The following is a 26,152-nucleotide window of genomic DNA, read 5'->3' as shown; positions in this document are numbered from 1 at the left end:
TGTATTCGATTACTTCAACTCTCAATCAACAATAATTTCTGCATCAACTACCAATCCACAACTCATAACACAACTCCCATAATCACATAATCAACTCAATAATCATACAACTCGCATAATCACACAAATTACACCACTATTTATAAAAGGTTTGTTCGGTTTAGTAACTTCGAGAAGGTTACGTAATGTTGCATCACACGATCTCATCGTTCGGTCACGTAGCATTGAGCGGCATAAACAAGCAAGTTTAAAGAAAACTCTGGAACTGCACGTAGCAATCGAAAGACCTAGAATACACGTTACATAACACAAATTTCGTAATCAGAGGTTACTTCAGGATAATGACCGATGATAACCTATAGCATAAGAGTTTTACAATCAAAACAGCACGCTCGATCGAAATACAAGCAGCCCGTCGCAAGACCTCGCACATTGATTGTGACATACGCCCCCCCTTAGAATATTGTTGCAAACAATATAACAACACAATCAATACAAAACATACCACAAAACAATTAATTACTCAATAAAACAGTTCTCATTAGTCCATCGTTGCATGATCTACCAACGACAGCTTTTCTCAAAACAATAATTACGTTTACTGTGAAAGTTTCCATCGTCCTCAATGACTTCAGTGCACTGGCGAGCAAGATGACCCATCTTCCTACATCGGAAACACTTCCTCTCCGGACAGTCCTTGGCGAGATGACCTTCTCTGTGACAGTTGTAGCAAGCCTTTTCATCAAAAGAGCAGCTCCTGGCTATGTGTCCAATCTCCCCACATCGGTAGCAGTGGTTGTCACGGCAACGTCTGTTTTCCGAATGTCCGCCGTCAGCAACGCACTCCCTGTCGAAGTGTCCGCATCTACCGCATCTATAGCAAACTCCAAATGGTCGTCTCCTGCCTCTTCTCCTCGGTTCTTCGCGCTCATTGTATCCATGACCGTAAGATCGTCGCTGGTTATCTGCAGAACAATCTCGAGCAAAGTGACCATTCTTGCCACAAGAATAACAAGTAACTTCAGAATTTCTCTCAATCACATTTCCGATTATAAGATCAACTAAAGAGTTTTGTAAACATAACGCTTTCACAGTCCCACTACAATACGGAGTTTCGATATATATCTTCGCTAACGGTCCTTGGATTGAAGTGTTATTTATCGACATCACAATTTCAGTTTTTCCCGTTAACTGACTGTCTTTAACCAAATCTCTCCTCACCATTATATCCGTGGAACCAGAATCACGTAAAACTTTTACCTTTTTGTTTCCAACTTTTCCATCCACTACTGGCAGGTAATCTTCAGGTATTATTTTTTCGCAATCATCTTCATCCGGTCTCTCCTCCCCAAGCGTGGGTTCAGGAATCATTAACGCACAACCACCTCGATAAACGTCCGTGTCTTTATCTTTTCCAAACTGATTGGAAAGAGAAAACGACTTGTCCTTGCATTCCTTCGCTTCGTGTCCTTGCCTATTGCAACGATTGCACCACTTCCTCGACTCCTGATGATTTCTATTAGTCTTTCTCCGGCAGTTAACAGCCTTATGACCTAAGCCATTACAATTAAAACAACGCACATCTCTTGGAACAGCACCTCCTTCAAAATTATTTGTTTGCTCCTCGTCATTATCGCATGACAACGTTTCTTCAGTCGACAACTTCTCATCATGAGCAACTAAGTACTGTTCTGCCACACTGGCTATGTCTTCTAGAGTCCTTGGACTTCTCTCCATTAAATAAACAGACAGATCTTTTGAACATGAATCTGTGAATTGTTCCTTAACTATAAGGTTTGCCAATCCGTCCAATGATTGTTCGGCCCCCGAAAGTTCAAACCATTTTAACAAAAGGTTTCTTAAACGTTCAATAAATTGACCTGGGCTTTCGTGTCGTTCAGGCTTTGCCTCACGGAATCTTTGACGGTATCCATGCTCGGTGAAATTGTATCGCTTTAACAGAGCTAACTTCAATCTTTCGTAGTTCATGGCCTCTTCTTGCGAAAGTCTTGAATATACATCAAGAGCTTGTCCCGATAATAACATGCTTAGCTGGGTAGCCCACGTCGCCTTCTCTAATTTGGCTATTGTAGCATATCTTTCAAATCTTAACAAATAACTATCCAACTCATCTTTTTCTTCAACAAATGATGGCAAATCTGGACGTCTAACTTGCGCCACAATAACATCTCGAGCATTATCATTAGTAGAATTAGATCGCTCACCAATGTCCAGCTTTTGTCTTTCTAATTCAAGTTTTAACTTTTCCAATTCATATTGCGCTCTTCTTTCTTCTGCTTCGCGTTGCGCCCGATTCTCTTCGGCTTCTGCTTCGCGCTGCGCCCGCTTCTCCTCAGCTTCTCGTTGTGCTCGATTTTCTTCAGCTTCAAGTTCTGCTTTCCTTATTTCACGAGCAGCTCTTCTATCTTCTCTTTCGTCAGCTTCTCGCTGAGCTTTTTGGTCCATTATCTTGTGATACTCTTCCATCACAAACTGAGACTTCTCATTACCAGTCAGCCCCATTCGTTCAGCCATGCTCCCTAAGTCTTCAATCATCTCATGTTTGACAGTATCCGCCATCTTGTTGTTAATTTATTGTTCTTTCAATAAATCCTTCGGTATTCTTCGGTTTATTCCCGGACGAGCCCCCAAAATGTCACGATTTCTTTCTATCTCTTACCAGGAAAAAGACTTGAAAAGGTTCAATGACGTAGTTTAATGGGTCAAACCGAAAAGCAGTCAATTAAATGTCGAATAATTCTACTAGTGGAATGATAATCTAACTTCTTGAAGGACTTTAACGAACGGCTTCTCAAATAACTCTAATTTCGATCAGAAATTATATCAGCATCAATTCTCATCTACTTGTATTCGATTACTTCAACTCTCAATCAACAATAATTTCTGCATCAACTACCAATCCACAACTCATAACACAACTCCCATAATCACATAATCAACTCAATAATCATACAACTCCCATAATCACACAAATTACACCACTATTTATAAAAGGTTTGTTCGGTCTAGTAATTTCGAGAAGGTTACGTAATGTTGCATCACACGAACTCATCGTTCTGTCACGTAGCATTGAGCGGCATAAACAAGCAAGTTTAAAGAAAACTCTGGAACTGCACGTAGCAATCGAAAGACCTAGAATACACGTTACATAACACAAATTTCGTAATCAGAGGTTACTTCAGGATAATGACCGATGATAACCTATAGCATAAGAGTTTTACAATCAAAACAGCACGCTCGATCGAGATACAAGCAGCCCGTCGCAAGACCTCGCACATTGATTGTGACAGTAACGCTTAGTTGTCCAACTGTCAAGAGATGTACGTATACGCCGCAAATTCTACGCCGTAGACTTTTTTGTTTACGCTAACGGCCACATTTTTTTGGATGGTTGTTGCTTGAGGCTACGCCGTAAAGTTTTCGCGGTTTAGCGTATAGCGTCAACGCATACTTTTTAATGTCTTTTTTCGCTACAACACGCCAATACCTTTCAGCGCTGCACTTGAAAGAATGTTTTCAATGGGCAAAAACATATTGTAACCAAAACGCAGCGAAGTGTCAGATGAACACTTTCAGATGCTTGTGTTTCTTCGTGGAAATTCAAAATAAAACTTGTTTGTTTCGAGTGGTTTATACCGTGTGAATGATTGGCACCTAGCAGACAAAATGAGATTACGCTAGTGTATGCGCTGACGCCGCCAATTTTTTTTACAAGTTACGTTGACGCATACGGCGTATGGCTTTTCGAAAGTTTGCGTTTACGCTGACGGCGTCAATATTTTTTGTATGCGCGTACATCACTGCCAACTGTCCCTACCCAGACAACGAAATACGTCATTTCCACTGGCTGGGATAGGCTTGGTAATTATTTGAAAGGAGTCCGTGACAGCACAAAGGTTGGGGGTACCACTGTTAAACAGATAACATAAGCCTAAACACACGTCATGACGTGACCATGATGACGTCACCTTTAAACTAAGTGACGTCATTTGTGAAACGAAAAAGGTTTGAAAAGGTGCGCCAAGTATTGATTTTCAGGCGTTGAGCTGGCCGACTTTCTATCAAACACCGTCGCGCGACACCAAGGTTACCAACGTGGTATTCAAGCAAAACACTGCCACAAATCACTCGCTACTCTCTTGGGCCGAAAAGGGTGAAAGTTTAAAATAAATCCATGGATCATGCACGCTCATCAAAGCTGTCTGTTTATATTCATCAAAGTATGATGTACGCGTACAAAAGAAACAAGATTTTGACTCAGGATCGATTGTTGTTAATTCCCTGCATGATACCACCCACATAAGCGAGGCGTCTGATAATAAAGCGACGTTCTCGAATATCAGGAAAACTGGAAACCCTGTGCCTGATTCCCAGCTGGCAAATTTGCTCTTTACAACAATTCAACGACTGCAAACGTTGAACTAATGTAAAAGCTAGGGGTTTTGCCAGGAGTTAGAATTTCTGCAAGCATCAACTAAGCCAACAAATCAGTCATTTCATTGTATTGATTCAAGGTCTGCACATGTTGAATAAATGTAAAAAAGGAGCAATTTTATGGTTGGGCGGTGCTTCGTGCAATGCAAACCCCACAGCAGAAAATGGGAGGCAGTAAATCAACACTTAAAGACGGGGAGAATACACTAAAAACGGAAAGAAAATCAAGAACCAGACAGCAAATCAGTGTTTTTTGATATTAAAAATTGTAAATTTTTAATTTAAAAATTTTGAATGTAAAAATGACGGATTGGCTGTCTGGGCCATAAGCAAAATAACAAGTGAAAAACGAAGGTATTCTCATCGGCAAAACATACATCGGATAAACGCAAAATATTTCATCGGAACAAGTCGGTTGCTCAAAATATCTGTCATTGAAGTTAAAAACAAAAATGATGATGTGGCAACACCGTATTGGTGAAATTTGATTAAAAAGTTACACAATATAATGTTGTATTTCATCGAATTATCGTGGCGCAGTCATAAGGTAGGAAAGTCGGCTGATTGAAACTATGACTGCTGCCCAGAAAGCACAATCCGTCATTTGTACATTTTACGTAAGCAGACGTTGAATCAATGTAAACGACGGATTTTACTGTCTGAGTAGTGGCTGAGCAGTGAGCACATTAGCCGGATGCTTTGCTAATGGAAGCTTCCGTTTTGATAGAAGCGGAAACGACAGCGGTATCGGTCTTTGTAGTGGCAGATAACGTGACTGAGGAATCGCTTGCTTTGACAGGTTCGCTGCATTTCGGTGGAGTTGTCGCCATTTCGCTTTTCTGTGCAGCTTGCGGCAAACTCTGTTGCTCAGTTACTTGGGGTTGTCCTTGAGGAAGTCTAGGTTTTGCACCGCTTGGGTTCAGTGGCACCCCGTGAACGGAGTGAGGGAGCACTCGTGGATATTGGTTCGATGGCATCTGGCCTTGCTGCCAGGGGAATGGCGGCATTCCTGAAGTGGGGTATGTCAGCCACCCACCGGGCTGCAAACGGGAAACTTCAGCAGGAGAAAGACGTTCTTCCAATTTGTTAGTGGCTTCTGGAGGTTTAAAATTAATTGAGCCTGATAATCCACCTGGTACACTTGAAACAGAATTAACAGGCAAGGGGGCTGTGTTCCCAAACCCTTTATTCACTGCTCCTGGCGCAGGACTGCCCACTCCATATTGATCCACCGAAGGTCGTCTTGAAAGAGAAGACGGTTTGGAAGAATTTGTTCTTCCCACTTGATGAGGTTTCGGTGTCCCACTCCTGCTTCCATGAGAAGTCAGCGGAGATGGAGATCGAATCATTTGGGAGTTTTGCAAATGAGGAGAAGGGGTATTGGGATGCCCCAGTTTAGGACTTGGACTTCCAAAAGACATTGATTCTGCAGAAGACCCAGGAGATTTTAAAGATGAAACTGAGCTCCTTGGACGGGACTGTTGGGAAGCTGCAGGAGGAAGAGTCGGAAACCTTGCTGAGGTTACTCTACTAGTTTGGCTGGAAGAGCACGTACTCTTCAACATGATAGACATGCTTCCAGAAGGCAGTCTTCCAATGGAGCTTGTTCTTCGCCTCTTCCTCCCACTCTGCATAAGGCTGGGACGATGATGCTGCATGGGTCGTGGTTGTCCTGGTGGTAAGGTCGGAAGACCAGGAGGATGCTTCATATCAACGTTCGGTTGCTGGAAAGCGTCTGGAAAATTGCGACTATTGTTATTGTTTAAGTTACTTGGTTTTTGATAATTACTTATGAATGCTTGTCCTTGAGGCATACCTGGGTTGGGCATCTGCTGACCACCGAGGTTGTCAGGACCAACTTGGAACTGCTGCTGGGGGCGACTGGGGCCATGTTGCATCATTGGTCCCTGAGACATGACGTGATGGAATGGTTGTTGAAATTGACCTGGATTTTTGTTGGCAGAACCTGGGGGTTGTTGCTGCTGTTGCTGCATCATTTGCTGAAGTTGCATTTGTTGCATCATCATTGGCCTGGGAACGTGGTTCGGGTCAAACTGAGGCTGGTATTGACCAGACATTTGATTCATAAACATCTGCTGCTGTTGTTGAGACATATTTGCCGCTGCTTGTTTGTGTTGAAAGACATTTGCCTTACTGGCGTCAAATCCTGGTGCAAAACCGGGGTTACCAGTTACAGGCATTGAATTGTGTCTCCGAAACATGGGCAACTGTTCACCGGTGGGCCTCACATTTCCGTTGGCGGAAGATATCGCCATGTTTCCGGAAAATGGAATAGCCTGCGCACCGACATCACTTCGACTGATCGTTTCAATGACTGGAACTTTAGGATCTTGATTCATTTTCATCATGGGGTTTGAATGCTGCATCAGTTGCTCTTGGCCTGACATATCAGGTTGTGCAAAGCGTTGGCCCATAAACTGCCCTTGCATGCCATACATTCCACCGAATGCTTGAATAGGATTTGAACCCGTCGGGGTGGTGATTGTTGAAGATTTAGGCTTCTTTTTTCTCGCAGGCTTTTTCCGTTTCGGCTTTTCATTTGCAGCAGCAGGAGTGGGGGGAGCTGCCGAGGAAAATTGGGCTTGAGGAGGATTTGGGAGAACTCCCATACCTGCCGAAGCCTCGTTTTGTAATAAGTTGACAAGCAGTGGGCTGTCCATAGACATGCCTTGTCCCATGGCAGCAAATTTGTCGGGTCGCATGTCTCCAATCTGTCCTTTAGTGGAATCAGGAAAAGAAAATGGAAATTGTCCAGAATGAACACTGGACCCAGGTGATGGCATCGTACCCTGCATACCAGGAGTTCCAGGTGGCATATCTGAGTTGTTTTGCATCGGAAAATTGCCAGTTGGGAGATGATTATTCGCTGGCTTGTAAGTGTTTTGTTGCTGCTGGATCATTGAGGTTGGCGGCCAGTTGCCCGGCTGTATGTTTTGGTGGAGATTACTGTTTCCCTGTTGAAGATTGTTTGCTCGAAAATTTCCTTGCATATTATTCATGGGTGAAGGTTGGCTGGTAACTTGATCCACGATCCCTACAAGTTAATACTAGTTAAAACTTTGAGAAAATATTTGAAAATGTCACAAAATTAAACGAATAGTCAATTCATCTCAAAACTATCATAAAAGTTAATAATAGTTTCTATTGACTTGAGATCATGCTTGCTACCTACAGCTACCCTACAATAAATAAATTTGCCATTTTCAATTTACAGTACAATCAAATTAACTACAATATAATGTGTTGATGATATAGCCTTTTTGGGTGTGCGTAGCTTATGTTTTCCCGTTTCAAATATACGTATTGGATAAGTTTTGCATCACGGCAATTGTGTAGAGAAAAACTGTGATAGGAATTAAACGTTAATAAACGAAAGTATCTGCACAAGATAAGATATGCTCATTGCTCAATGGATAAAATAGAACTTTGCGTCAAGTAGTCTTACGGTGAACTGTACCCTGCAGTGAGATCTCTGCGACAGGTCGGCCGCATCAGAATGTCGTACACCCGCAGTATACAGATAGCAAATTTTTGTCTGTTGATCCGTCTGTGTTTCTTAGTTTCAAGTGCACTAGACAACCTTAACCGACTGTCAGGCTAGAGAGCGAATATGCAATCCAGGATTTAAAAGTGCTTTTTTATTGTTTTATTAACATAACATAGACTGAACATAAACTATCTACGAACGTTTTCGGCCATACACATGTGACATGTTAGCCCTTTTCAAGTAACGAAAAAATAACTGATTTTACATCTACATTGAAATAAATAACTGATCTTCACACTAAATTGAAAACGAAATGCATAAGAATGAAACGGCATTTATTTCAATGTAGATGTAAAATCAGTTATTTTTTCGTTACTTGAAAAGGGCTAACGTGTGTATGGCCGAAAACGTTCGTAGATAGTTTATGTTCAGTTTAATATATTATGTTAAATGCCGTGTGGTTGCTTGGTTTCATCTGTTTATGGTTGAAGAAAGTCACCTCTTTACCAAAATTGTATAACATAGACTGTAGTGTAATAACAACTCAACATGAAATTGAGCATAACCCACCCTATTAAACCCTCAACACTGTAAAAAGGTCATGGTGAAAATAGCGCTTAACAGCTGCGCCGAACAGTTACCTAAAACCGCAGTGCAGATACTGTTGATGAGAGTTTAGTGTATGCTGTAACTTTGATAAATTTCAGATCACAGTACTAAGGAATGTGACTAAATGCACTTCTATTATGTTGCGACACTAAAGATTCACGTTTGTTACCATACATTTAATACTGTAGATGCTCAAAAAAAGTTGACCTCTAAAAGATTACTCAAAAGAATTAATCGCTCGTAAGATTATGCATAAAATGTTAAGAATTATTATGCATTTGAAATGATGATAGCACTGACCTGTGTGGGGCATTGTTTGGCTGACATGAGCTTGGTGATCTTGTGATAACTGGCTCATGGTTTCAACAATAGAAGGTCCCGTTTGAGGAGCAAATACTTTTTGATCTGTTGACATTTTGTCAGGAGCAAAACTGCTTGGAACACTCTGTTGTTTTTGCAAATCTGGTCGCATTTGCATCATCATGTTAGAAGGAGCAAAAGTAAGGGGTTGATGATTTGGGCTTATACCAGGCTGCATATGCTTTGGTACCATCTGTTGGGGTTGCTGATGTGGGTCAAACGTAGAGGTTGAATTGGGATTCATTTGAGTTGAACCAGTGGTCACATTCGTCCCAGACAACAAGCTTTGTAATTGAACTCCCATAATGTCTTCTTCAGGGTTTTGGTGGTGCATTTCTTGGTTCCAAGCTTCGGAAACTATCTGCTCCACGCTTGGAGATAGTTGTGTTATGTTAAATGGAGGATTGTGGTTTGGGTTCATCGTATCATTAGTAGAAAGAGATGCTGGCCTTGCAAACTGGTCAGCCGGTCTAGCAGGTAATGACGGCTTAACTTGGCTAGCTTTGCTCGTTTTGTTGCTTTTATCTTTGGAACGTCGACTACGCTTCTTCGGGGCAGAAGCAACTGGTTGAAAAATCTGAGGGCCACTAACAGGCTGGGTCATGTTCATCATCGACGGGTCAAACAATGGGTCATGCATTGTCGGTGCACCTAAAAATATAATTGGTTTGATTTTAAAATTATAGAAAATAGGGCAAAGAATTTGTAAAGCAAATTTTATTCATAACTGAAAATATATATGTGCAAACTTCACAAGTTCATATAAACTCCTTACAAACTTTTATTTTTGCCTTTACGTTTTCTTTTGCTTGAGAGCACTGAAGTGCAAACAACGAATAGTAACCATGCTTTATTATTCAATGATTTGGCCTACTCTACAGTATGTCAAAGGTTTGAAAAACTAGGTTCAATTATCGTAAGAGCAAAACTAGATCAATGTGATGTGAAAGTTTATTATATCATAAACAACAAATATGTATATACTGTAACTATGGCACTTCATTTGCTTTTTCATTCACCCAATAATTTTTTGTTTTTTAAAAGCTCATTCTGAAAGCCTTGAATGTATGAAATCGTTTCTGATGAATAATTACCATGAATACTTTTTATATTGCTGCAGTTGACTAGCAGTATTTAAATATACATTCGATATTCAAGTTACTAGCCTACTGTGGATCAAAACCAAACAATTGCATTTGCGAAAATAAGACAAAACAAACTAAACTACATAGCAAACGATTTATTCTTTCGCACTTTGAAATACAGTTTTATTTACAATGACATTCTTTCACAAAAATGAATTGAATTGTAAATTTTCAACTACAAACACCTGTTTTTACAAACCTTGAAAAATTAAAAGATTTCTTAAATTGAAATTTTCCTAGTGTGCCTTTAATATTAATTTATTCGGAATTTAAAGCTGACCACAACAAGGTTAGTTTATTAATATTTTGCATATCTAATTCCTTAATTTTTAACCCTTTGACCACCAGCAAGTTTAAAACGCACAATATCTCGCAAACAGTGGCTTTGTTGATGGTTGTTGATCTTTTAAATGAAAGATGATGCAATGGAGAAGAAAAATATACAAAAATACATGGTATCAAAAAGTATGGTTTGTATACATATATATAGACTTTTTGCTGTCAAACTTGAACAGTATCAAGTATGAAAAAAAAGGCAGATAATTTTGTCAAGGTCAAGAATTAACAAATATGACTATATAAATCTTTCTTTTTACATTTTTGAAAAGAGAAATAATTGCTATTTGTACAACGTTCATGTGAAGATCATTAAGGTGGCATTTATACATGAGGCATTTTAGGCCGACAAATTTGTGATCACTCATACGCGACAATGGGGTAAATTTTTGGTGGCGGTCAAACTGATACCTAATATATACACCGCTAAGTATATTTCCACAACACCCTGTCTGTATATTATTACCCTGTTGTTGGATGGTTGGTTGCTGTTGCAAAACAAGCTCCTGGGAATTTCCTTCTCCAGCATCAATAGAAAGTTTTATAAGATCCTCACCTGTAGCAAAATTAGTTAAAAACTGTCTGAAACATACAATTGTGATGATCCTTAAAGTCTTCTAGTCCATCATGAGCATTCTTTTAAAATTTAAAAGCAAAATGTAAAAAAAACGTTTTCTGTTTAATATTTTGGACAAAATTGTTATAAATTTACCGTCAACAACATTGAATTGCATAAAATGATGAACATCTTTAAACCAGTCTGTAACATGGAAAAGTTGGCGATGCTTGGATTAGTTTGGGCTGGAATAATTGTACAAACAAAACAGAACTGAAGAACTTCTGCTATGGTTTGTAGAGTTCTTATTTCAAAGTTCTTGCCTACACAAAACTCGTGCTTTTGTTTATTCGCTAACAGAACAAAATAAAGTGAACAGAACTATGATAGACCAAATGTAAAGTGATCTTATGATATTCCAAAAAAAAATCACGAACAATGCTACCTTCAATGTGAACAGATAAAATTCCAAGTTCCTTCAACTGGTTGCTATCACTCACAGCAAGTTGCTTTAACTTCATGACAGCTTCCCTTGGGATGCTAAATGTCACTTTAACGCTGTTCCAAGGTTCGATTTTCATCACATCACAATCTAATAAATGAAAAAATTTATACACAATAAAAAATTGACATATGTATCAATTGATATATTACAAAAGAAATGTTTTCTGACAGCTTTCAAACACACAACAATACTGACTCGGTTACATGTTTTTCGATATAAATAAATCTATTTTCATGCCAGAGAGCCTATTTGGGGTCATGAGCTATATAGTGGTTGCAAGAAGGTGGTTCAGAAAATGTTTGTTATCAAAAATTAGAGATGGTTAAAAACTTTTTATTATTGTTGTTTTAATTATTTGTTTGTTGTTGCTTATCCGTTTGATTTGTTTTTTATACTATTTCCAATCGTTTCATACATTTTTTTCAAGTAACAACTGTTTTTCATTTATCAAAACAAAGAACTGCAAAAGTGTTAAATTATAACTGCAGAATAACTTATTATGCATGAGTTTGCTGCAGTTTTGACTAAGTTCTGTAAGTCAGAAGTGAGGCAGGATGCTCAGCAAGTGGCATCAATACACCATCTAACTTCAAAGGTTCATTGTTCAGTACCAGTGGTGACCATTAACCATGTTAACAGTCAACCTTCCTTGTTACTTAATTTATTTTTATTATGTTTCTCGGCAGCCGATTTGTAGCAAGAATTGACAGCGATTAGTTTGTTTATTTCAATCCTGTCATTTTTTTTATTGCATATATAGCTTATAATGATGAGCCATTTATATAGAGTATTATGATGTTCTTTAAAGTCCCATTGGTAAATTTGCAGTCTAGTTGACATACAAGTTAACTTATCAATAAAATAAATAAAAAATAACATACAGAGTACCACACTAAATTGGGAAATTCAAGTTCTTTCAATTTAAATTTATTATCTTTGCCAATTTAATGTGGTATCTCTACATTTTTTTTATTATTTTACCACACAGCGTGTCCTCAGCTCCTCATGAATCCTTGGTAAAATCAAAAGAAAATTATAATAAAACATTTAGTGTTGAAAGTTTTAGTTTGGTAACTTATTGATGTCTTGATTATTTTAGAAGAAATATTTCAGAGAAGCAAAAGTACAAATTTTGTTCCAACATTTAAATTGTAGACAAATTGTCGGTGGAAAAAACAATCGGTTTTTTCATTTTTTTTTTTTAAACGAGCACAAAAAACAACTCGCATCTCTATCAAAGACGCAACATGTCAGCAGGCTATTATACTTCTGTGATGCACCACTCTGTTGCTGACAGGGAAACAACAAAACAACCACAAAAATAAATATATATTATATTACTATTTATAAAATATTAATATATTGTATTTGAATAAGTTTTGCACTTGATAACTGTTTTCTACTGCACCATGAAACTTTAGATAGATAATGCAGAACTTGCCCATATCAGTTTTTACTGTAACTGTTTTGGCTGTGCTTGCTGCATTGAGCATCATATCTCAGGAATATACAAAATAGCACATATAAAAGCACTTACAATGTAAATTCAAGTGCATCAATTGTGAACTGTGGAGGAGGGTGGCTCGTTTTTGAACTTTTTTTTTAAATTCTCTCGGGGTAATGGGGAAATGGCGCCAATGAGTGAGAAAACGCTCATGACAAAATTTGAGATTCGTAACAAATTGTCTTCAGCCTCCTCAGTCCTCATGGGGCCCAAAAATCGAAAACTGGGGTCAAAAACGCAATTTTTTTCAAAAATATTTTTAGTTTGGGTAGATACAATATTGTTTAGATATATCTAATTTGCCTAAGAAAAAAAATTGGAGTCATTTGAACTATTCCTTCAGCTTCCTCACAGCTTCTGAAAATTTTCATTTTGCTGAAAATTTTGCATTTTTGTTTGTGGTTACATAACTACAAACTTCGTCAGTGACGTAAATTCAAATAGAAAACGTCACTTTTTCCTACCAAACTAATTCAATTTCATTAAAAAATGACGCAACAGCTCAGGGCAAGTCTATAAAGAGGAATACAATGACGTTTCATAGCTGGCAAAATGTCTAACGTAATTATGTATCATGTTACCACCCGCAAACATGCGAAATTTTCCGCAAAATCGAAATTTTCATAAGCTGTGAAGAAGCTGAAGGAATAGTTCAAACGACTCCAATTTTTTTTCTTAAGCAAATTAGATATATCTAAACAATATTGTACCTACCCAAACTAAAAATATATTTGAAAAAAATGCGTTTTTGACCCCATTTTTCGATTTTTGGGCCCTATGAGGAGGCTGAAGACAATTTTTTACGAATCTCAAATTTTTTCATGAGCGTTTTCGCACTCATTGGCACCATTTCCCCACTACCCCAAGAGAATTTAAAAAAAAAGTTCAAAAATGAGCCACCCTACTGTGGAGTATGACCTAAGTGTCAAATAAGCTAAAAAAAACAAAAGATGCTTATATCAGAACTGACCGTCACACAACATGTGCAACAGATGTTAGCAACAATGTTCTCACCTGATTCTACAATGCGTTTGATTTTGGTTTTAACAATATTTACTTTCTCAACCAGGCCTTCATCTTCATAATTTCCATCAAAGATTACCTCAACATTCATGATAAAAATACTTTCAAAATACACTTAAACCAAGCTAGTTCAACAAAAATGATTTATAAATACATAAAACAATATAAAATAAATAAAATCATTATAAAATAATATATATATATCAAATTCAGTTACTCCTCACTAAAAACCTTAACAACCTGTTTTACCTTATTAGGACCACCAGAAAGTACTTTTTTTTAACTTAATTATATATATTCTATTTCTGAAGATTCTACACGGGTGACCCAAAAAGATTCGTACCCATGAAAATTTCAATTGTGACTTTGATTGAAAAGCTTTTTATTTCAAATTACAACCACACATTATTCAGTTTAGGGAAGACCATTGACCAGAGTTTTAGCTTTTTCTGTCAATTTTTAGTCAATTTATGGCTTTCCCAAGATGTGTTCCAAATGTGAAAAAATCGAATAAAACATGGGTTCGAATCTTTTTGGGTCACCCTGTATGATGCTTTCTGCCCCGATAGCTCATTTGGTTAGCACGTGACTTTGTAAACAAAGAATCTTCAAGATCAAGCGGCGCAGGTTCGACTCTTAGGGTGTGCGCTTGAGCAACGCATTCTAAGAACTGCTCTCCATTCAGCGACACCTAATGGATGGAACAATTCCTCGGCAACAACACTTCAACAATCAGAAAACTTTACTCTGTCAATATCGGTAACCGGCCCTGCGTCAAACCCACTTGAAACCTACTTATGGGGGCTTTTGAGGCAGGGCCGGTTACCGATATTGACAGAGTAAAGTTTTCTGATTGTTGAAGTGTTGTTGCCGAGGAATTGTTCCATCCATTAGGTGTCGCTCAATGGAGAGCAGTTCTTAGAATGCGTTGCTCAAGCGCACACCCTGAGAGTCGAACCTGCGCCGCTTGATCTTGAAGCTTCTTTGTTTACTAAGTCACGCGCTAACCAAATGAGCTATCGGGGCAGAAAGCATCATACAGGGTGACCCAAAAAGATTCGAACCCATGTTTTATTCGATTTTTTCACATTTGGAACACATCTTGGTAAAGCCATAAATTGACTAAAAATTGACAGAAAAAGCTAAAACTCTGGTCAATGGTCTTCCATAAACTGAATAATGTGTGGTTGTAATTTGAAATAAAAAGCTTTTCAATCAAAGTCACAATTGAAATTTTCATGGGTACGAATCTTTTTGGGTCACCCTGTATTTGAATCAGTACATTCTGCTGATCCTTATATGGGGAAGCAGGCCGTTAAAAAGTAAAGAGCAATAACTGAATTTGATGTAATGCGCTCTGCTTTAATTTTTTACTTGGCATTGAGCACTTTTTTTGTATTAATAGCATTAATTCATAAAATATATATCTATACATACTATTACGTGCTACACATATATATATACATATTCTATAAACAGATTAGATCAGGTATGCCCAAAATGCCATCATGACAAGAATTTTAACTGAAGTCTGAAGTTGTTTTCATTAGAATTTAAAGACAAAGATTATTTAAACTCCATTGTGTCAACGTGTCATGCCAAGACGCATGATTGGAAAAATGAAACTCATGCCTAGAACACACTCAGCACATCACCCTCCCTTGGATATTTGTACAAATTGTCGAGTATTTTTTCTGTTTATACCATCAGCTTGTTTATACTGGGAGCTAATGGAATGGAGCTTCTATGTGTGTGATTTTGAGCTTTCCATGTGTGAGCTTCCATTGTGTGATTTTCAATCAGCGGCACTTCTAGATAAAGAGATCTTACTGACAGTATCTCCTCTTGGACCAATGCTGTCTCCTGGGGAAGAATACATGGACCAGCTATCCTAGCATTCGGCCTAGTTAACTATGCTACATCAAACAAAAAGAAAGGTTGCTTAAATGCTTAATCACGTAGAGACCAGTCGTTGCTTAATGCATGCAGGTTGCAGGTGTTATGCCTAGTAACAGCACAGGATCTGTAACCTGTCTTCAAAACTCAATTGCAGAGTAGAATTGACTGAATTTTTTAGAACCAGATCTTCTTGCATTTTGGTCAGTGCCATTTCTATAGCAGACATGACACTTGTTACAAACGGTTGGCAAACTGGACAGCCATCACTGACCACAATAACTAAAGAAATTTACATTAAATTTAAAGCATAGCTTTAGCTCCTGCAAACCATAAATCTATCTTGGAACTCCTTCAGTAGTCCTTGCAATTTTTTTTGTATTTTTTCACTTTGTGATCTGAAATTTTGTTGGGCAACACTAAAAGGTGGAAATGCGGAAATAAGCCGGGCATGAAATGGCGTATTGTCCGCAGAAGTAGCGCTTTAACACCGATGTAGAAACGAGGAAATGCGATCTTGGCGTCCATATTGTTTAACATAGCGATAACTCCATCATGAAAGAATGAAATGTTGCAACATTTGCATTTTGCTTCTAAAAAATAAGAATGCAGTCCTAAATGACAATTTTGTGAATATACTTTATGACAAAAAGCAAATATGATATGAGATTTTGTAATTGTATATAAATTTAATTTGGTTGAATTTTTTGCTTACTCAAAAGCCAACCTAATGTGACGCATTTGAAAGTGTTGTTTCTCATAATAAATTTAAATCGTTGTTTAACTTCTACTTTGTACTTTACTATCGTTTCAACTTTACAAAATGTCTTCTCTTGAGCTGTTGGCAGTTTTCCGCGCTTATTTCTGCGTTTCCGCATTTCTGCCTTTTAGTGTTGCCCAATTTTGTTTTCAGGGATGCATTTGTCTGCCCCTTAGCTCTGTGCTTATGCACCAGCCTCAAGATCAAGGCACGCTGGTTTAACTCTCGAGATGTGCGCTTGAGGAACACACTTTAAGGACTGCTCTATATTCAACAGCACCTAGTGAATGGATTAATTGGATGCAAGTTATTACGTTTCCTGAACACTTTGTCCCCTCAAAAGATTGAGAAAAAAATAGAACAAAGCCAATATCGCTGATCAGAGTTTTCGCAAACATTTTATAATTTTCTACTTGAATTAATTATTGAATCTTTATGGGCCACCACAAAATAAGTGCACATGCAAACCCAAACCCTAACTTTAACCTTAATCCAAAAGACCACCGTCACAGTGCTTCCACTTCTGACAATTGATAAATCCTCTTCAGTTTCCATTTTTGTCCTGAAAAATCCCTTTTTTCTCAATCGGAAGTCATACAAAATTTCCTTAAAGGCAAGGTTATTTTTGATGTTATTTAAGTTAAAAAAGATGATAATACAACTTTAAAGTTATTGTAATCTCAATTAAAGTTATTTTAATCTCAATTTTTTTTCAGTAGCACCGGTATGTCGAAGCAGCAATGTTTTATTAGAACAGTAGGCGGAAGCAGCACATATTATGCAATAACATGGTTTAGGCTACTTCTTTCGTTCATGGTGTTCAGCTAAAAAACTGCTTGTCAGATAGTCGGTTCTGGGACATTTACCACCTGGAGTCCTGGACATCAATTACCACTCTCATCTTTCCCACCCGAACTCTTAACCTATCCATAACACCGAAAATGTGCAGGTGGTAAATGTCCAGTAACGAATTATTCATCGATTAACTAATTTATTTATGTGTTTAGTTCGGTTTTCCTTGATGCGCTAACTTGTTCAACTCTCTATATAATATAGGCTGGGCTATCTTTTTTTCTCCTTGTTAGTAACGTCTTCACAATCATTTGAGACTGATGAAAAACTTTAGGATACTAGGCTTATTTATGATACTGACTCAGTCTGACTGTGTACGCTATACCGGTACATGTTGTATATACACACTAAACAGCCTAGCTTCAGTGGCGTAGCTAGGAGGGGGGGCGGGCGGACCGCCCCGGGCGGCTCGTCTGGGGGGCGGCACTTTCAGACAGGACGTTTTGTTTTTTTTGTTGATAATGCAAAAGTACACTGAAAATAAAAGCAAACAGAATGGCAACGTTCAAAACAGTGGCGTAACCAAGGGGGAGGAGGGGTTTGGGGGTTATAACCCTCCTTTGGCATGCATGTGACGTCACGATATTGAGAATGATGCTCTATGTCTCTAAAACAAAGTTTGCCTAATTTTAAACGAAACTCCATTAAAAGAGCGAGTTTTGCCAATACCAAACATTCAAATATCTCAGCCAGGAATTAGCAACAAGAAAACATTGAGACTTAGCTTTATTAAGTTACCGAAAAACTCCCAAGAAAACATGATCTTATCCTTTTGCTATGCCACCGGACAGCACCATTTTACAGGAATATTTATACTAGGGGATTTATACCCACATTTTTGTTGAAAATGCTCTCAGAATGCACCAAATCCAAAGTAATTTTTCAAAATTTTCTGGGGGAGGCCCCCCAGACCCCCGCCGCTAGGTGTCGTTTTTGGCGAGGACGCCGTCGGGCTTCGCCCGCCGGCCCTTAAAACCCCCTCTTTCAAAATTACTGGCTACGCTACTGGTTCAAAACATACAATAATTACACTTTAAGTCAATTAAAAAAATTTCATTTTCACATGCTTTTTCTTGAAGGGGCGGAAAAATCTGAATCCGCCCCGGGTGGCACATTCCCTAGCTACGCCACTGCCTAGCTTGCTCTATTATTATGACACCATACCGTAATACCGGGTACGGGTAGGTTAGCATAGGCTGTAACTAACTTTTCTAAACCGGTAGGATAGCCTACTATTAGCCTAAGCTTATCACACCTAACTGCACGTCGAAGCTCAGTGAACTTTGTCATTGCTACTCAAGTTCAACCGTAAATCAACGGATTACCTAATTTTAACTAAAAGAATTGAGAACTAACTCACTCACTGCACTCACGCCCAATTCCCAAAATGGCGAGAATAAAAATCAAGCGACGGAAAGGCGAGAATGGAAGAAAAGAGAGTAAGAGGTGTTCCGGAAGGTGAGTGGCGACGGAAACCAGCTGATCATCGTTATTCCAGTCGTTTTTAGAACTTTTAAAAGGGAATATTAATAAAATTTTCTTTAAAATTGCTAAAAACAACAATTCCCTTTTTAGTTCAGTTGTTTTTATTTCTGACCATCATATCAAAACAATACACGTCAACATAGCAAAGGTCGAGAAAAGGGTAGAAGCGACAAAACGCGAAGGTTAAAAACGTTTTTTAAGACCAAATTTCCTTATAAAATTGTTAAAAATCCCTAAAAAATCCTTCCGATCTTCATTTCCTTTTTTTATCTTTCGAAGCGTTGAAAAATCCCGATTTCGAGATAAAATCCTTCAAAGTGAAAGCACTGCACCGTCATTCTGGCAGAATAACTTTTCCGCTTTCCGCCTAAAAAAGTTATCCGTGAATAAGTGCGAGGCACAAAATGCGACATGACATAAGTTCGAAAAATCTTCGAATAAAACTCTAATCCACAACATGTGCCACTTAAATTTTACATGCATTAGATTCAGTATTAAATTACCTTTCCACGGATGTGCACCAATAGGATGGCATTTGGAAGAAACTCCCAGCAGAACGCTTCAAAGATGCTGGAGGATATATTTACAACAAACATTAAAATAATAAGATTTTTGCAGAATTGACATCTCTTCAAACATCTTCGAATAAAATTACAATCCGCAATACGTGCCACTTAAATTTTACATGCATCGGATTCAGTATTAAATTACCTTTCCAGGGATGTGCACCAATAGGATGGAATTTGGAAGGAACTCCCAGCAGAACGCTTCAAAGATGCTGGAGGATACATTTACGATAAACATTAAAATAATAAGATTTTTGCAGAATTGACACCTCTTCAAACATCTTCGAATAAAACTATAATCTGCAATACGTGCCACTTAAATTTTACATGCATCGGATTCAATTTTAAATTACCTTTCCAGGGATGTGCACCAATAGGATGGCATTTGGAAGGAACTCCCAGCAGAATGCTTCAAAGATGGAGGATATATTTACGATAAACATTAAAAGAATTGCGGATTATAGTTTTATTAGCTAAAAAACTGCTTGTCAGAAAACTGCTTGTCAGATAGTCGGTTCTGGGACATTTACCACCTGGAGTCCTGGACATCAATTACCACTCTCATCTTTTCCACCCGAACTCTTAACCTATCCATAACACCGAAAATGTGCAGGTGGTAAATGTCCAGTAACGAATTATTCATCGATTAACTAATTTATTTATGTGTTTAGTTCGGTTTTCCTTGATGCGCTAACTTGTTCAACTCTCTATATAATATAGGCTGGGCTATCTTTTTTTCTCCTTGTTAGTAACGTCTTCACAATCATTTGAGACTGATGAAAAACTTTAGGATACTAGGCTTATTTATGATACTGACTCAGTCTGACTGTGTACGCTATACCGGTACATGTTGTATATACACACTAAACAGCCTAGCTTCAGTGGCGTAGCTAGGAGGGGGGGCGGGCGGACCGCCCCGGGCGGCCCGTCTGGGGGGCGGCACTTTCAGACAGGACGTTTTGTTTTTTTTGTTGATAATGCAAAAGTACACTGAAAATAAAAGCAAACAGAATGGCAACGTTCAAAACAGTGGCGTAACCAAGGGGGAGGAGGGGTTTGGGGGTTATAACCCTCCTTTGGCATGCATGTGACGTCACGATATTGAGAATGATGCTCTATGTCTCTAAAACAAAGTTTGCCTAATTTAAACGAAACTCCATTAAAAGAGCGAGTTTTGCCAATACCAAACATTCAAATATCTCAGCCAGGAATTAGCAACAAGAAAACATTGAGACTTAGCTTTATTAAGTTACCGAAAAACTCCCAAGAAAACATGATCTTATCCTTTTGCTATGCCACCGGACAGCACCATTTTACAGGAATATTTATACTAGGGGATTTATACCCACATTTTTGTTGAAAATGCTCTCAGAATGCACCAAATCCAAAGTAATTTTTCAAAATTTTCTGGGAGAGGCCCCCCAGACCCCCCGCCGCTAGGTGTCGTTTTTGGCGAGGACGCCGTCGGGCTTCGCCCGCCGGCCCTTAAAACCCCCTCTTTCAAAATTACTGGCTACGCTACTGGTTCAAAACATACAATAATTACACTTTAAGTCAATTAAAAAAATTTCATTTTCACATGCTTTTTCTTGAAGGGGCGGAAAAATCTGAATCCGCCCCGGGTGGCACATTCCCTAGCTACGCCACTGCCTAGCTTGCTCTATTATTATGACACCATACCGTAATACCGGGTACGGGTAGGTTAGCATAGGCTGTAACTAACTTTTCTAAACCGGTAGGATAGCCTACTATTAGCCTAAGCTTATCACACCTAACTGCACGTCGAAGCTCAGTGAACTTTGTCATTGCTACTCAAGTTCAACCGTAAATCAACGGATTACCTAATTTTAACTAAAAGAATTGAGAACTAACTCACTTACTGCACTCACGCCCAATTCCCAAAATGGCGAGAATAGAAATCAAGCGACGAAAAGGCGAGAATGGGAAAGAGAGTAAGAGGAGTTCCGGAAGGTGAGTGGCGACGGACACCAGCTGATCATCGTTATTCCAGTCGTTTTTAGAACTGTTAAAAGGGAATATTAATAAAATTTTCTTTAAAATTGCTAAAAACAACAATTCCCTTTTTAGTTCAGTTGTTTTTATTTCTGACCATCATATCAAAACAATACACGTCAACATAGCAAAGGTCGAGAAAAGGGTAGAAGCGACAAAACGCGAAGGTTAAAAACGTTTTTTAAGACCAAATTTCCTTATAAAATTGTTAAAAATCCCTAAAAAATCCTTCCGATCTTCATTTCCTTTTTTTATCTTTCGAAGCGTTGAAAAATCCCGATTTCGGGATAAAATCCTTCAAAGTGGAAGCACTGCACCGTCATTCTGGCAGAATAACTTTTTCGGTAGGCACTTTAACGTAGGACAGTTTTCCATGCGAATCAGCTGTTTGCAGTCATGTGACTCACGCCATGATTGTAACCTTATAAACTCAATTGATTACAGTCAATAAGATCCTTCTTGCACTCAGTTCAGTTGCAGAAGAAAAAAGAACATTAGCAGAGGGTGGGAATTGAACCCACGCAATCGAAATGACTATTACCTTGCCCTAACCTTAACCCATTAGGCCACACTGCTTGTGGCGATACATTCACTTAATTTTCTTTGTATCAAAAATCTTTGGGGAAGATCGGACGAAAAGATCGGAAAAGATCGGAGAAGATCGGAATATCACGTACTGAGTCACATGACTGAAATCAGCTGATTCGTATGGAAAACTGTCCTACGTTAAAGTGGCTACCAACTTTTTCGCTTTCCGCCTAAAAAGTTATCCGTGAATAAGTGCGAGGCACAAAATGCGACATGACATAAGTTCGAAAAATCTTCGAATAAAACTCTAATCCACAACATGTGCCACTTAAATTTTACATGCATTAGATTCAGTATTAAATTACCTTTCCACGGATGTGCACCAATAGGATGGCATTTGGAAGAAACTCCCAGCAGAACGCTTCAAAGATGCTGGAGGATATATTTACGATAAACATTAAAATAATAAGATTTTTGCAGAATTGACACCTCTTCAAACATCTTCGAATAAAACTATAATCTGCAATACGTGCCACTTAAATTTTACATGCATCGGATTCAGTATTAAATTACCTTTCCAGAGATGTGCACCAATAGGATAGCATTTAGAAGGAACTCCAAGCAGAATGCTTCAAAAATGGAGGATATATTTACGATAAACATTAAAATAATTGCGGATTATAGTTTTATTCGAAGATGTTTGAAGAGGTGTCAATTCTGCAAAAATCTTATTATTTTAATGTTTATCGTAAATATATCCTCCAGCATCTTTGAAGCGTTCTGCTGGGAGTTTCTTCCAAATGCCATCCTATTGGTGCACATCCCTGGAAAGGTAATTTAGTACTGAATCCGATGCATGTAAAATTTAAGTGGCACCTATTGCGGATTATAGTTTTATTCAAAGATGTTTGAAGAGGTGTCGATTCTGCAAGATTGTATTATTTTAATGTTTATCGTAAATATATCCTCCAGCATCTTTGAAGCGTTCTGCTGGGAGTTCCTTCCAAATGCCATCCTATTGGTGCACATCCTGGAAAGGTAATTTAATACTGAATCGGATGCATGTAAAATTTAAGCGGCATATGATGCGGATTATAGTTTTATTCAAAGATGTTTGAAGAGGTGTCATTTCTGCAAAAATCTTATTATTTTAATGTTTATCGTAAATATATCCTCCATCTTTGAAGCGTTCTGCTGGGAGTTCCTTCCAAATGCCATCCTATTGGTGCACATCGCTGGAAAGGTAATTTAATACTGAATCCGATGCATGTAAAATTTAAGTGGCATGTATTACGGATTATAGTTTTATTCGAAGATGTTTGAAGAAGTGTCATTCTGCAAAAATCTTATTATTTTAATGTTTATTGTAAATATATCCTCCAGCATTTTTGAAGCGTTCTGCTGGGAGTTCCTTCCAAATGCCATCCTATTGGTGCACATCCCTGGAAAGGTAATTTAATACTACATCCCATGCATGTAAAATTTAAGCGGCACGTATTGCAGATTATAATTTTATTTAAAGATGTTTGAAGAGGTGTCATTTCTGCAAAAATCTTATTATTTTAATGTTTATCGTAAATATATCCTCCAGCATCTTTGAAGCGTTCTGCTGGGAGTTCCTTCCAAATGCCATCCTATTGGTGCACATCCCTGGAAAGGTAATTTAATACTACATCCCATGCATGTAAAATTTAAGCGGCACGTATTGCGGATTATAGTTTATTCAAAGATGTTTGAAGAGGTGTCATTTCTGCAAAAATCTTATTATTTTAATGTTTATCGTAAATATATCCTCCAGCATCTTTGAAGCGTTCTGCTGGGAGTTCCTTCCAAATTCCATCCTATTGGTGCACATCCCTGGAAAGGTAATTTAATACTAAATCCGATGCATGTAAAATTTAAGCGGCACGTGTTGCGGATAATAGTTTTATTTGAAGATGTTTGAAGAGGTGTCAATTCTGCAAAAATCTTATTATTTTATTGTTTATCGTAAATATATCCTCCAGCATCTTTGAAGCGTTCTGCTGGGAGTTTCTTCCAAATGCCATCCTATTGGTGCACATCCGTGGAAAGGTAATTTAATACTGAATCTAATGCATGTAAAATTTAAGTGGCACATGTTGTGGATTAGAGTTTTATTTAAGATTTTTCGAACTTATGTCATGTCGCATTTGTGCCTCGCACTTGTTCACGGATAACTTTTTTAGGCGGAAAGCGGAAAAATTATTCTGCCAGAATGACGGTGGAAGGAAGAGTGCTGCCAAATCGTTTCAATTTTTTTTTGTTTTGTTTGTCGGCTGTGTAGCCGAGTGGTAAGAACGTCCGCGCGACGTTCGAAAGGACGTGGGTTCGACACCGCGCTAGAGCACGCGGTTGTGTCTCGGCAAAGACACTTAATGGCAAGCCAAATTAAGGGGAGCAGCTGACTGGAAGACTATATGTCACTTCGCTGCTTCCTGTTGTATCGCATCTGTGATCGGAGTGCACTGTAGGCTTATGTTATCGCAATGGGCGCAAATAAAAACACGATTATTATCATTATTATTATCAGACTCAAGATGGTCCATGTTACAATCAAACATAAAAAGTAAAAACAAAGCAGATACTCAAATTCGAAGAGCTGAGTCGTAATGTACCAAAAATTCATATGCAATAGGATTCATATGCGTATAGGCTACCATGTTTAGTTGGAAACTTGATTAATCTCTGCTTGCTTCTTGGAATTTTGCGTTTAGGCCTACGTTATCTTAAGCATTTTTTTTTCTTTTCTTTTCTGGTGCGTATGTTGAAGCGCAGGAACATTTTAACGTTTTATGTTTTTTCTCTTGTAAACTTATTTAAAGAGCAAATGGAGCAAATTGAATTCAAGAGCAAAATTAAAGAGCAAATTGAATTCACGAACATGCAAGCTGGCACACGCAAATTTACGAAAGTTAGGCAGCGGGCACCTTAACTTTGCCATCTCCGATAGCTCAATTGGTTAGCGCGTGACTTCTGGAACGAAGAAACTTCAAGGTCAATAGCGGCGCTGGTTCGACGCGCAGTGTGTGCGCTTGAGCAACGCACGTTGAAGGACTGCTCTCCATTCAGCGGCATCTAGTGGATGGAATAGTTCCCAAGCAACAAGACTTCAACAATCGGAAACTTCACTCTGCCAATCTCGGTGACCGGCCTGCGTCAATAATTCAAAGCCTCTACAAGTATGCGAAACTGCCAGGATTAAGCTCTGCAAGAAGCTTTCCCAGTCCGAGGATAAAGATTCAAATCAATCATCAAAGAAGCTTTGTAGAAAAGAGGCTGTCGTCTGAATGTGAGCTAACGGCGTGGCACTAGTTTTTTTAGGATTCTTGTTCCGTATCTTCGTTTTGCTGTGTTTTACATCAGCCATTTCAGTGTACAGTGCCAGTGCAAACATCATATGGCGCTAGTTTATATCACCTCCCATACTGCACCAAACCCGACGTTTTTCCTAAACCATTGACGTGCAATATCAAAATCCTACAATCTTATAAGGGCGTTACAACGTTTTATTTTTCTCTTGTAAGCTTATTTTAAATGGCAAAATCGTCATTTCCGTATGGTGGCAATTGACTAGTAGACCGTATGGTCTTCTCGTTTGTCTCCCTGTCGGTATGGGAACTTGTGTAACTTTTGCATTGTGTATATATTAATTGCATATTTCAAACATGTATCTATGTTCCTGTTACTGACAAATAAAACATTGATTGATTGATCGGCTACAAAGATTGATGGAAACAGTCTCCGTTCGGTTCAGTTGTTTTTTATTTCTGACCATCATATCAAAAACAATAGGCTCTACACGTCAACATAGCAAAGGTCGAGAAAAAGGTAGAAGCGACAAAACGCGAACGTTAGGCTAAAACGTGCTCTGTTCGCATTAGTTCATAAATTCATTGATTGGAAGACAAGTTACATCGGGTTACAAATACAAACTAATATAATTTTTAACGAATGAGAGCTTGAAAAGTTGTGATATTGTTATCAACGAATGCAGAGTTGATGCTGCATTGTCTCTGCAGATTCAACATCA

The 26,152-nt window shown here is 38.4% G+C and overlaps 1 protein-coding gene across 2 annotated transcripts; it reads right to left on the bottom strand.

Annotated features, from left to right (window-relative positions):
* Nucleotides 1-2,724: 2,724 nt before the first annotated feature.
* Nucleotides 2,725-17,205, bottom strand: LOC145784286 (uncharacterized). Of its 2 annotated transcripts, none has more exons than XM_082596078.1 (6): nucleotides 17,144-17,205; nucleotides 11,415-11,561; nucleotides 10,880-10,969; nucleotides 8,873-9,583; nucleotides 6,272-7,510; nucleotides 2,725-6,190 (listed from the first exon to the last, which is right to left on the bottom strand). In XM_082596078.1, the coding sequence occupies exons 2-6, from the start codon at nucleotides 11,548-11,550 to the stop codon at nucleotides 5,142-5,144; spliced, it is 3,225 nt and encodes a 1,074-aa protein (XP_082452204.1). In that variant the 5' UTR covers nucleotides 11,551-11,561; nucleotides 17,144-17,205; the 3' UTR covers nucleotides 2,725-5,141. The 2 variants fall into 2 exon arrangements, with proteins under 2 accessions (XP_082452204.1, XP_082452203.1); XM_082596077.1 differs by lacking the exon at nucleotides 17,144-17,205 and adding an exon at nucleotides 13,993-14,126.
* Between the last annotated feature and the right edge of the window lie 8,947 nt (nucleotides 17,206-26,152).

Source organism: Aplidium turbinatum, chromosome 15 (genome assembly GCF_918807975.1).
Source record: "Aplidium turbinatum chromosome 15, kaAplTurb1.1, whole genome shotgun sequence".
NCBI classification, from domain to species: domain Eukaryota; kingdom Metazoa; phylum Chordata; class Ascidiacea; order Aplousobranchia; family Polyclinidae; genus Aplidium; species Aplidium turbinatum.
This window is presented reverse-complemented; position numbering and strand designations above follow the sequence as displayed.